Source organism: Oncorhynchus mykiss, chromosome 4 (genome assembly GCF_057628025.1).
Source record: "Oncorhynchus mykiss isolate SJ-2025 chromosome 4, ASM5762802v1, whole genome shotgun sequence".
In the NCBI taxonomy this organism is placed as follows: Eukaryota; Metazoa; Chordata; class Actinopteri; order Salmoniformes; family Salmonidae; genus Oncorhynchus; species Oncorhynchus mykiss.
In genome coordinates, this window is record NC_143025.1 from 89611134 (window position 1) to 89625003 (window position 13870).

At 43.3% G+C, this 13870-nt stretch overlaps 1 protein-coding gene across 1 annotated transcript; it reads right to left on the minus strand.

The window, feature by feature from the left end:
* Positions 1–7029: 7029 nt before the first annotated feature.
* On the minus strand, positions 7030–8591 carry LOC149984178 (uncharacterized). The gene is made up of 3 exons (XM_090233507.1): positions 8378–8591; positions 8207–8262; positions 7030–8108 (listed from the first exon to the last, which is right to left on the minus strand). The coding sequence occupies exons 1-3, from the start codon at positions 8404–8406 to the stop codon at positions 7606–7608; spliced, it is 588 nt and encodes a 195-aa protein (XP_090089633.1). The 5' UTR covers positions 8407–8591; the 3' UTR covers positions 7030–7605.
* Between the last annotated feature and the right edge of the window lie 5279 nt (positions 8592–13870).

Sequence of the window (13870 nt, forward strand, 5' to 3'; positions counted from 1 at the left end):
GATATAGCAATTAAACACTGGAGTGATAGATGTGCAGAAGATGAATGTGCAAGTAGAGATACTGGGGTGCAAAGGAGCAAAATAAATAAAGAATACAGTATGGGGATGAGGTAGATGGATGGGTTATTTACAGATGGGCTATGTACAGGTGCAATGATCTGTGAGCTGCACTGACAGCTGGTGCTTGAAGTTAGTGAGGGAGATAATCGATTTTTGCAGTTCGTTCCAGTTATTGGCAGCAGAGAACTGGAATGAAAGGCGGCCAAAGGAGGAATTGGCTTTGGGGGTTACCAGTGAAATATACCTGCTGGAGCGCGTGCTGTGGTTGGGTGCTGCTATGGTGACCAGTGAACTGAGATAAGGCGGAGCTTTACCTAGCAAAGACTTGTAGATGACCTGGAGCCAGTGGGTTTGGCGACGAGTATGAAGTGAGGGCCAGCCAACGAGAGCGTACAGGTCGCAGTGGTGGGAAGTACATGGGGCTTTGGTGACATGACGGATGGCACTGTGATAGACTGCATCCGATTTGTTGAGTAGAGTTTTGGAGGCTATTTTCTAAATGATATCGCCGAAGTCGATGATTGGTAGGATAGTCAGTTTTACAAGGGTATGTTTGGCAGCATGAGTGAGAGATGCTTTGTTGCGAAATAGGAAGCCCATTCTAGATTTAATTTAGGATTGGAGATGCTTAATGTGGGTCTGGAAGGAGAGTTACAGTCTAACCAGACACCTAGGTATTTGTAGTTGTCCACATATTCTAGGTCATATTCTAGGTCAGAACAGGCAGGTGCGGGAATCGATCGGTTGAAGAGCATGCATTTAGTTTTACTTGCATTTAAGAGCAGTTGGAGGCCACAGAAGGAGAGTTGTATGGCATTGAAACTCGTCTGGAGGTTAGTTAGCACAGTGTACGAAGAAGGGCAGAGTATACAGAATGGTGTCATCTGCGTAGAGGTGGATCAGAGAATCACCAGCAGCAAGAGCGACATCATTGATGTATACAGAGAAGAGAGTCGACCCGAGAATTGAACCCTGTGTTACCCCCATAGAGACTGCCAGAGGTCTGGACAACAGGCCAGCCGATTTGGTCTGTCTGTCTGTCTGTCCCCGTTTGCCTCGTCTGCCTCTGTCTGTTTGTCTGTCCGCCTGTCTGTCTGTCCGCCTATCTGTCTCTCTGTCTGCCTCTCTGTCTCCGTTTGCCGGTCTGTCTGTCTGCCGGTCTGTCTGTCTGCCTCAGTCTGTCTGCCTCTGTCTGTCTGTCTGTCTGTCTGTCTGTCTGTCTGTCTGTCTGTCTGTCTGTCTGTCTGTCTGTCTCAACGGGTGACTCTATGTTTCTCTGTATGTAGTGTTAGTCATGTTTGTCATGCTGAATCCCATTTACTGGTCAGCGTTTTGTTGCTGGGGCCGTAGAAATAGAATCATTCTATTGCTATGTGTAGTGTGTATGTTTGTTTGTGAGTGTGTGTGTGTGTGTGTGTGTGTGTGTGTGTGTGTGTGTGTGTGTGTGTGTGTGTGTGTGTAGTGTGTATGTTTGTTTGTTTGTGTGTGTGTGTGTCACAGTTCCAATTACCCAAAGTGTTATGTGCACAATGACCTGTTTATCTTTGACAACACAACATTAACACACTAATCACCTTGGTACGATTCACCACTAAGAAAACACACACACACACTTAATCTAGTCGTACGGTGGCTCTGCTTTTTCTCTGTCAGCTGAATCATCCCAGGATTGGAGAGGGCCAAGTGTCTTGGTATGACACAGCAATTATAAATGCAGACAGCGGGGCTGCGGACAAGGTGTGTGTGTGTGTGTGTATGTTTTTATGTGTGTGTGTGTGTGTGTGTGTGTGTGTGTGTGTGTGTGTGTGTGTGTGTGTGTATATATGTGTGTGTGTTAAGGGGTTTGGGACGAGGTTTTTCAACCTCTCTCTCCTTCTATATCTGGGGTTGAGACGTCCTGCTACCATGGGAACATACAAATGGACTGTGCTGTTATTTGCAGTCAGTCCCCTCTCTTTCTTTCTCCATGTCCTTGTCCTCCTCTCTCTCTCTCTCTCTCTCTCTCTGTCTCTCTGTCTCTCTCTCTCTCTCTTCCTCTCTCTCTTCCTCTCTCTCTTCCTCTCTCTCTCTCTGTCTCTCTCTCTCTCTCTTCCTCTCTCTCTCTCTCTCTCTTCCTCTCTCTCTCTCTGTCTCTCTCTCTCTCTCTCTCTCTCTCTCTCTCTCTCCCTCTCTCTCTCTGTCTCTCTCTCTCTCTGTCTCTCTCTCTCTCTCTCTCTCTCTCTCTCTCTCTGTCTCTCTCTCTCTGTCTCTCTCTCTCTTTCTCTCTCTCTCTCTCTCTCTCTCTCTCTCTCTCTCTCTCTCAATTACATTCAGTTCAAGGGGCTTTATTAGCATGGGAAACATATGTTAACATTGCCAAAGCAATCTCTCTCTCCCCATGTCCGTGTCCTCCTCTCTCTCTCTCTGCTTCTTTTATATTGATCTTGTACTGTTGAGGAAAGAGCTTGCAAGGAAGCATTTCACTATATCGTTTACACCCACAGTGTCCTGTGGAGGTCAGACCTTAGTAGAACATATTATTGTTTTGTAGTTCATTTCAGCTTTTCAAATGCTCAAGGTAGTTGAATATATATTTTTATTTTTTAGGATCCCCAATGGATGTCAATGGTCTGACACGAAAAATACTTGGCAATTTACATACATTTAAAACATTAACATGTAATGTGTTTGTGCATCTATCAGTTACACATACATGTCAGCCACACAACCAGTAGGTCACATGTCAGTACAGACACACAACAAGTAAGTCACATGTCAGTACAGACACACAACAAGCAGGTCACATGTCAGTACAGACACACAACAAGTAGGTCACATGTCAGTACAGACACACAACCAGTAGGTCACATGTCAGGACACACAACCAGTAGGTCACATGTCAGGACACACAACCAGTAGGTCACATGTCAGTACAGACACACAACAAGCACGTCACATGTCAGTACAGACACACAACAAGTAGGTCACATGTCAGTACAGACACACAACCAGTAGGTCACATGTCAGTGCAGACACACAACCAGTAGGTCACATGTCAGTACAGACACACAACAAGTAGGTCACATGTCAGTACAGACACACAACAAGTAGGTCACATGTCAGTACAGACACACAACCAGTAGGTCACATGTCAGTACAGACACACAACCAGTAGGTCACATGTCAGTACTGACACACAACCAGTAAGTCACATGTCAGTACAGACACACAACCAGTAGGTCACATCTGTCCAACGCTGGTCCGACCAAGCTGACTCCACACTCCAAGACTGCTTCCATCACGTGGACTGGGACATGTTTCGTATTGCGTCAGACAACAACATTGACGAATACGCTGATTCGGTGTGCGAGTTCATTAGAACGTGCGTTGAATATGTCGTTCCCATAGCAACGATTAAAACATTCCCTAACCAGAAACCGTGGATTGATGGCAGCATTCGCGTGAAACTGAAAGCGCAAACCACTGCTTTTAATCAGGGCAAGGTGTCTGGTAACATGACCGAATACAAACAGTGCAGCTATTCCCTCCGCAAGGCTATCAAACAAGCTAAGCGTCAGTACAGAGACAAAGTAGAATCTCAATTCAACGGCTCAGACACAAGAGGCATGTGGCAGGGTCTACAGTCAATCACGGACTACAGGAAGAAATCCAGCCCAGTCACGGACCAGGATGTCCTGCTCCCAGGCAGACTAAATAACTTTTTTGCCCGCTTTGAGGACAATACAGTGCCACTGTCACGGGCTGCAACGAAAACATGCGGTCTCTCCTTCACTGCAGCCGAGGTGAGTAAGACATTTAAACGTGTTAACCCTCGCAAGGCTGCAGGCCCAGACGGCATCCCCAGCCGCGCCCTCAGAGCATGCGCAGACCAGCTGGCCGGTGTGTTTACGGACATATTCAATCAATCCCTATACCAGTCTGCTGTTCCCACATGCTTCAAGAGGGCCACCATTGTTCCTGTTCCCAAGAAAGCTAAGGTAACTGAGCTAAACGACTACCGCCCCGTAGCACTCACTTCCGTCATCATGAAGTGCTTTGAGAGACTAGTCAAGGACCATATCACCTCCACCCTACCTGACACCCTAGACCCACTCCAATTTGCTTACCGCCCAAATAGGTCCACAGACGATGCAATCTCAACCACACTGCACACTGCCCTAACCCATCTGGACAAGAGGAATACCTATGTGAGAATGCTGTTAATTGACTACAGCTCGGCATTCAACACCATAGTACCCTCCAAGCTCGTCATCAAGCTCGAGACCCTGGGTCTCAACCCGCCCTGTGCAACTGAGTACTGGACTTCCTGACGGGCCGCCCCCAGGTGGTGAGGGTAGGCAACAACATCTCCTCCCCGCTGATCCTCAACACTGGGGCCCCACAAGGGTGCGTTCTGAGCCCTCTCCTGTACTCCCTGTTCACCCACGACTGCGTGGCCACGCACGCCTCCAACTCAATCATCAAGTTTGCGGACGACACAACAGTGGTAGGCTTGATTACCAACAACGACGAGACGGCCTACAGGGAGGAGGTGAGGGCCCTCGGAGTGTGGTGTCAGGAAAATAACCTCACACTCAACGTCAACAAAACTAAGGAGATGATTGTGGACTTCAGGAAACAGCAGAGGGAACACCCCCCTATCCACATCGATGGAACAGTAGTGGAGAGGGTAGCAAGTTTTAAGTTCCTCGGCATACACATCACAGACAAACTGAATTGGTCCACTCACACAGACAGCATTGTGAAGAAGGCGCAGCAGCGCCTCTTCAACCTCAGGAGGCTGAAGAAATTCGGCTTGTCACCAAAAGCACTCACAAACTTCTACAGATGCACAATCGAGAGCATCCTGGCGGGCTGTATCACCGCCTGGTACGGCAACTGCTCCGCCCTCAACCGTAAGGCTCTCCAGAGGGTAGTGAGGTCTGCACAACGCATCACCGGGGGCAAACTACCTGCCCTCCAGGACACCTACACCACACGATGTCACAGGAAGGCCATAAAGATCATCAAGGACATCAACCACCCGAGCCACTGCCTGTTCACCCCGCTATCATCCAGAAGGCGAGGTCAGTACAGGTGCATCAAAGCTGGGACCGAGAGACTGAAAAACAGCTTCTATCTCAAGGCCATCAGACTGTTAAACAGCCACCACTAACATTGAGTGGCTGCTGCCAACACACTGACACTGACTCAACTCCAGCCACTTTAATAATGGGAAATGATGTAAATATATCACTAGCCACTTTAACTTACATTATTCATCTCATATGCATACGTATATACTGTACTCTATATCATCGACTGTATCCTTATGTAATACATGTATCACTAGCCACTTTAACTATGCCACTTTGTTTACATACTCATCTCATATGTATATACTGTACTCGATACCATCTACTGTATCTTGCCTATGCTGCTCTGTACCATCACTCATTCATATATCCTTATGTACATATTCTTTATCCCCTCACACTGTGTACAAGACAGTAGTTTTGGAATTGTTAGTTAGATTACTTGTTGGTTATTACTGCATTGTCGGAACTAGAAGCACAAGCATTTCGCTACACTCGCATTAACATCTGCTAACCATGTGTATGTGACAAATAAAATTTGATTTGATTTGATTTGACATGTCAGTACTGACACACAACCAGTAGGTCACATGTCAGTACAGACACACAACCAGTAGGTCACATGGGGGAGAGGGGTTGTGCCGTGAGGTGTTGCTTTGTTTTGTTTTTTAAACCTGAGTTGCTGTTCTCTTGCGCTATAAGGAAGGGAGTTCCATCCAATCACGGCTCTATATAGTACTGTGCGTTTAATTTGCTCTGGATTTGGGGACTGTGAAAAGACCCCTGGTGGCATGTCTGGTGGGGTAAGTGTGTGTATGTTGACTATGCAAACAATGAGGAATTAAAACAAGAAATGCAGTCAACCTTTCCTCAACTCTTAACCAAGAGAGGCTGGCTTGCGTAGTATTGATATTACCCCTCTGATTACAGTGAAGAGGGAAATGTGCCGCTCTGTTCCAGGCCAGCTGCAGCTTAACTAGGTCTTTCTTAGCAGGACTTGACCATATGACTGGATCCAGATAAGATAAAACTAGAGTCTCCAGGACTTGCTTTGTGGAGTGTGATGTCAAAAAAAAGCAGAGCATCTCTTTATTACGGCCAGACCTCTCCCCATCTTTACAACCATTGAATTAATATGTTTTGATCATGACAGTTTGCAAGCTAAGGTAACGAGAAGTAATTTAGTCTCCTCAACTTGCTCAACAGCCACACCATTCATTACTGAATAAACATGCTGAAAGTCTGTTGTTAATTTGTTGACAGAGAAATCGTATTGTATTTGGTCTAACATCATTTCTTCATACAGTTTGCTAACACCTGGCAGCAAACTGATTGGTCGGCTGTTAAAACCAGTAAAGGCCGCTTTACCATTCTTGGGTAGCAGAATGACTTTGGCTTCCCTCCAGGCCTGTGGACAAAGACTTCCCTCTAGGCTCAGATTAAAAATATGACAGATAGGAGTGACTAGAGTCAGCTACCATCCTCAGTAGCTTTCCATCTAAGTTGTCAATGCCAGGTGGTTTGTAATTATTGATTGATAATCATTTTATCACCTTTCCCACACCAAGTTTACAAAATTCAAACAAGCTTTTCTTCCATTATGTTTGTTTATTCATTAATACAATGGCTCACTATTCATTGTTGCCTTTCTTGCCTAAGGTAATCATTTAAATAAATGCCAACAAAATTGTGTTGAATAAACCTTCCGATTTGATGAGGTTGAGTTGAATTCGTCTTTCTGCCCATTATAAAAATAAAGTTAACTCATAGTTTCTTCTTTTTGAGTTTAGTCACAATTTCTCAATTTGCAGTAAGTCAGCGAGTCAGATTTATTAGCCACTCACCCCCCCCATCTCTTTCTTCAATTCCTCAATCCATGGCGCCTTAAGTTCTAACAGTCAGTTTAAGGTGATGACTAATATTTCATTAATCCACTGTTTATGCATATAAGATTGCATCCATTGTTATATGTCTGGCCAGACCAACATTGTAGATGAGGCAAAATGTGTCAAGTAGTTATGTTTCTGAATAACGCCGTCGCTTACCTAGGACAGGTTAGTGACAAGCAATGGTAACAGGAAGTCAAACACACAAAAGGGACAGGTAAAAAAGAACATGAGCTCTGAAAAGTTAGAGAACTTCAGCAGTTGAACTAACCAGAAAAGGTAAATATATTTTTTTTTTTACACAGTTGTGAACCACATTCCCTTTTACTCAAGACCCACAGTCTGTTCCCAAACAGCAAGCACATGGTAGGCAGAAGAGAACCTAGTTGAAGGACGAGGTATATTGAAAGTCAAATTGTTTATTGAACAAATCATGCAAGAGTAGCAGGAACACCAGGCCAAATCAGAAGTCAATTTTAGTCGTATGGTTATAAAAACAATTCATAACATTGTAGTGTTCACCCCTGTAAACAATTTGCATGACGATGCGCAAGTGAAGGAGATCCTCATTTCAAACAAGCGCATTAGTTGGCATATTTCCCCACCTCAGTTACCTTTTCTTCAAAAGGAGGCAAAGTAACAGGGGAAAGACGATTAAGGAGTTGGGCAAACCAAATTATGATCTCCCTATCTAGCTTGAGGGGTCGGGCCGTCTGTTCAAGGCTTGTCGCTTCTGCTGAGGCGCGGGGGCCGGTGGCTTCTGCTGAGGCGCGGGGGCCGGTGGCTTCTGCTGAGGCGCGGCGGCCTGTCGCTTCTGCTGAGGCGCGGGGGCCTGTCGCTTCTGCTGAGGCGCGGGGGCCTGTTGCTTCTGCCGAGGCATATCGACCCAACGTCACATTTGCCGATCTTCTGCAGGGGCCAGCGGCCGCTTCTGCAGAGGTATGGTTGGCAGTTGCTTTAGCTGTGGCATTTGGACCCTGCGTCACACTTGCCAGGGTATTGTGGCCAGTAGCTTTAGCATTTGGAACAGACACCACACTCGCTTGAGCATGGGCTCCAGTGGAGGCAGGATGCCCATAAGTATTACCTAGTGAACAAAGAGAAAGAAAAAAAACAGTTGTAAAAATCAGCCTTAAGCTATTGGAACTAGACGGATTTGAACAGAAGTAGTGTAAACCAACACACCTTGAAGGGTAAAACACGTTATCCCACCAATTAGCAGGCAACAAATCCAAGAAACACTACAAAACATTCAGACAGGTAAACATAAATAACCAGTGAACACTTTAAGACATGGTAAACCAACCAAAAATAAGTAAAAGGTACACCAACAAATGAATACATTGAAAAGCTAACCTCAAAGAGAGTCCAAAAGTCACAGACATTTTAGTGATCAAAACCACAACAGAATTCAGAAATACAGCTGTTTTGGTTGCACCTCATAAAGTGATCCCATGATCCTTCTAACCTGGCTGGCTAATCTGTCAGTCAATGAACTTCATTTCCATTGGTTCCATTTCCCAATTGCAATTAGGTGCTCCGGATTTCATTCAGCTGGTGTGAACTAGTGTGCTGGAGGAGAGAGTTTGCACATCATGGACCAATCCAACGGTTTTAAAGAGTGAACTCTAACCACCCATTCCAGATTGAGCCAATCGTTTTTCAACAGGAGTCATCCGTTGACGTATGGTGAACAACAGAGATGAATGTTCAACAAAAGAAAAACACCAAATTCAAGCAACGTTTTACAGAATAACAGACAATTGATGAATGCATATTCATGTTCATGCATCTGTAGCTGCCAAATTCTGATATTTTTCCCACTAATTGGTCTTTCCACAAATCAGATAATCTATTTTGCCCATAACGTGGGGCAAAGGATCAGAAGTGGGCTGCCTGTGTAAACACAGCCTGTGTGGCTGGGACCAAACAGACTATGATGGAGTTTATCGCTGCTTCCAAACAGACTTCGGCCACTTTCCAAAGCTTAGACGTTGCTGAAGTCTGCCAGATCTTACATCACCTTGATAGGTATTTTAAGTATCAACTAACCACATCATATGTCAGTGGATGACACAGTTGATGATGTGGCACGCAACCATTGGTTGTTGCGTCGCCTCACATTAGCTGTAGAAAGTGGCCTATGGCTGTGTTACACAGGCAGCTCAATTCTGATCCTTAGTATTTGCCTTTTGTCCAATCACATCAGATGTTTTCACGCCAGATCTTTTCACATCAGATCTTTTTCAGAGCTGAATGGTCAAAAGATGAATCAGTGAAAATAATATCAGAATTGGGATGCCTTCGTAAATGCAGCCTTTGAGGGAGTTTTATTAACCTGAGCCACGTTACACCGGTTGGTGAACGGGCAAAAGCAGTGAGGGAGGAGCGCCCTTCTCAAATCGTACAGTCAGTGGTGTAATGGAGGCTTTACGCAGGTGTACCACTTTGTTTTCAATGGACATTTCATATATAATCCCCACTGATGTGTATCAAAGAAGGAAAGTGGAGGTTAACACTGTATCAATTCATAAGATGGAAAGAATGATGGAACGAATCAGAATGTTCACTTTTTAAATGTTGAAAAAATATTATTTCTTCATATTTTAAGTGCATGAATGTGCACATGGTGGTAGGCCTATTCAGAATGGTCCAAAATGCCACACCAGAGGAGGCTGGTGGGAGGAGCTAGAGGAGGACAGGTTGATTGTAATGGCTGGAATGGAATCCATGGAACGGAGTCAAACACATCAAACATATGGAAACTCTGTTCCATCAACTCCATTCAAGGCCATGAAAATAAGCCCATCCTCCTTTAGCTCCTCTGCTACATCTCACATTTGAACAGTTTTATGTACAGGTATTTGGGCAGAGTTGGTAATATCCGTTATAGCTCAGACACACCGGTAGGATTGTCTAATGTTTGCCTGCCAATTAGTATTTAGCACCTCCAAACAATGTCAATCTCAGTCAATCTCTCAAAAACATTCAATCTCTTGATTTCCAACCCTCAGAAAACAGATCTTCTAAAGGTGGGGGAGTGGCCATCTTTTCCAAGGATCACCTTCAGTACTCAGTTGTCTCCACCAAATCTGTCCCCAAACAATTTGATTTGCCCAACAGTGTCGGCTGTCAATCTATTTATTAATGTTCACACAGAAAAGATTGTGAAGACGTCAACCATTCATTAAAATGTTCCAATCCAGAAGGTAGCGTTTGTTGGCATTGAATGTCCATGTATGTTGCTTTGTGATCTAGGCAATGTTAGCTAGCCTTTGCTGGTGTTGTAGAAAGCCCTTGTTGATACTAGTCAGATGGCCACAGCTAGATAACTAGCTAGCAAGATGACAAAGAAACAATTTAATCCACTCTCTATAATGGCATACAGCCCAAACAGACATTTTTTTAGCTACCTGGCTAAAGTTAGCTAATTGCTTACCATGATTCGCTAGCTAGCTAGCTGTTGTGCTAGTATCATGCACTCACCACACCATTAGTTTCATATGAAATGTGTGTGACTGCCTTGCTCAGCAAGCAAACGTTAGCTTTCTAGATAGCTAACTAATAAACTAGTGTATATTATCAAACCTAACATAAAATCCTTCTTCAAACACAAAACTCTTAGCTAGACGTAAAATATATTAAGACTTGATATAGAAAAAAAGTTGTATTTCGCAGAGTTATTGTTCAAGGTGGAACATTTCTGATGAAAAGCTATTTTTCATTTTTCTATTCGCTGCCCCATGTGGAGGTTCGTGCACTCTGATTGGCTCAAAGTCAAGTTGTCAGCCAAAGTCAGGTTAATTGGTTCTAGCAAGATAAGGAACGGCCTCCTGCCGTGATAAGTACCAAGCCGCACTCTGTCGGCAGTCAGACAATGAATGCTAGACATGGAAGGAACGTTGATTTGAACAACAAAAGAGCACATATGAGTTTAAAAAATATTTCCCTCAACATTTCTATGGTAGTATTTTGGCTTGTCTACTTTGAAGCAAGGGAAGACATGCCTCATAATATGAAGAAAAATAGTTGAGGTTTCAAACAATTAAGGAACAGGAAAAATATAGAGAATGTAATGATAGACCTAACTGTCTTCTGGTAGATGGAAAAGCTTTCCCAAAAACCTTCTCTATTAAATGTTAACCAGCTAAAAAGTAGCCTATCAGATTGACCTGTCAGAATGTGGCAGAAGACTACTTGCATCAATCCAGTGGCCCTTTGTTTAGCCACACTCATGTGTGCTACAGAAACACTGCTAACCCAACAACAGTACTAGGTGCCTGTACTACAGAAACACTGCTAACCCAACAACAGTACTAGGTGCCTGTACTACAGAAACACTGCTAACCCAACAACAGTACTAGGTGCCTGTACTACAGAAACACTGCTAACCCAACAACAGTACTAGGTGCCTGTACTACAGAAACACTGCTAACCCAACAACAGTACTAGGTGCCTGTACTACAGAAATACTGCTAACCCAACAACATTGCTCGGTGCCTGCTCACTTGAATTAAAGGGTAATTACACTCAAATCAAATTTTCTCACATATTTGTTTTTTGAAATGTGCACATTGTGATGGTTGTCTTCAAAGTTGTTTCCGCGGGTCTCAAAATGAACATGACAAGACCTGAATTAAATGTAAAAGCCAATGAAAATCAGAGCTTGTGGTACGCTCAGTGCATCAATGATATCTCACAGAGATACGCTTGTTTTTGTGAGAATTCTTTAAAAAAGAACAGTAATTTCGCATTAATATGAACAGCATATATTAAAATATTTACGTGTCGTTAAATAGTTAACTATCTTACCCCTATACTGTTTTATGTCCTCTGAATTCTAGAAGAAAGATGACCAGTTCAACGGTGAGCCTGTCAGGTAGTCTTCATTCTGACACGGCATCCAGTTTAGCTGACACGATGACATAGGCAAGAGTTTCAGTAGTAGAGGTAATATTTCATTGTGGATATAAACATAGATGTAATACAAAAAAAGAGCCCTACTAACTTCTAATAGACCCTCCCCCATCCCCCAAATCCCTTCCTAACCCAGTCCAACTTCAATGACCCTACACCTCCATATTTCCCTATCTTCAACATACTTACAACAATATAACACATGCTCCACAATTTCAAAGACCCTACACTCCAGACACAAACCATTCACATGCTGCCAACCAGATGGAATGGCTTCCTAATCTGTCACTTTGAATCTTGGCCCAGCGACCTTTCTTTTGGAGTTTATATAAATGCCGGCCCTTGTGCTCAGAGTCCCATCTCTTCTGCCACTCATCTATCAAAATGGCTCTGATCTTACATTTAGCCTCACCTCTACCCAGTGGAACATTAACATCATGTATGTCGTTTCAGAACTCTTTTGGCCTACAATTTCAATCCCTTCCACACCTGTATGTGCTGGGACCCAGCAGAATCTCACTACACCCATTCTCTCAATTCTCCACAATATTATGAATACCTCCAATAGTAGTTCACTCCTATTAAATTTACCAGATGATAAACTATTCAATACAGACAGAGAATCTGAGCATACTATAATTCTAACAGGTTGCACGTCCTCCACCAACTGGAGGGCAACTATTATCGCCAACAGTTAAAATGAGTATACTGACAGTTCATCTGTTAGTATTCTACATATCTGCACATCAAATTCAGAAACGTAAACACCTGCTCCTGTGCGACCAATATCTGAGTACTTGGAGCAATCTGTTAAAAGCTGTATAAAAGCATAAAAAAAGTATACCAATTTAATTGTCAACCAGTTTCACTGACTTCTGACCAATATTTCCTTTTCTCTCCCAAGGTTAGAGCAACAACAGGATCTGGGAGAAACCATGGACGAACATCCCCTATTACCAAAGAAGGGCCAACCTCCAACTCCCTCAAACAACTCATCAGCAAGCTTCCCAACAGTCCAACCAAAAGCACTACCTTGACTACTAGTATATACCCAACATTCATCTAGAACCGTAGCATTGGGATGCTCAACCTTTATGGAACAAAAGGAACATTTATTGTGTAACTGGGAGTCTCGTGAGTGTAAACATCCGAAGATCATCAAAGTTAAGCAAATCCTTTTATTGCTTTTCTGACTTTCGTGACCAATCTACTTGGCTGCTAGCTGTTTGTAATGTTTTGTCTGTTGAGAGAGATGTCCTAACATAAACGCTTGGTATGCTTTCGCCGAAAAGCGAAAGTTTTTTTAGATTTTTTGATTTTGAAATCTAAAACACCAGGTGGATTACCAACAAGCTAAGCTGTGTTTTGCTATATTGCACTTGTGATTTCATGAAAATTTAAAACTTCTAGTAATTTAATTTGAATTTGGCGCTCTGCAATTCAGCGGATGTTGACGAAAATTATCCCGCTAATGGGATGGGTGCATCAAGAAGTTAATCAAACCTTTTACTATGGATCCACTTTCTGCTCACCACTGATTGTTCATTCCATGAACCCAGTAACTAGTTCCTTGAAAAATTCCTACAATGCTAAGGGTTTTTGGAAATTGTTTCACGCCTTGATACCAAAAAAAAGCAGAAATGAGTAACCAGGCAGGCTTTTAGGATTAAGAACATATTTACCAATGGCTCCAGATTAAATTAGTTAAAGTTCATGTTCACAACGTATCTAGATAAATTAGTACAACGTGAGAGCTTAATAAAGTGCACCTTTTAAATCAAAGTTACTGCCAGGGGCTTCTGCAAGTCAGGAAGAAATTGATTGTGGAGAAGATCACATTGAAAGATGACATAAGGAATATCTGAACGACTCCAAGTTGAGTACTGGTTACAACTGAACGTGATGAATGCATAGACGATTGTATCCATGTTC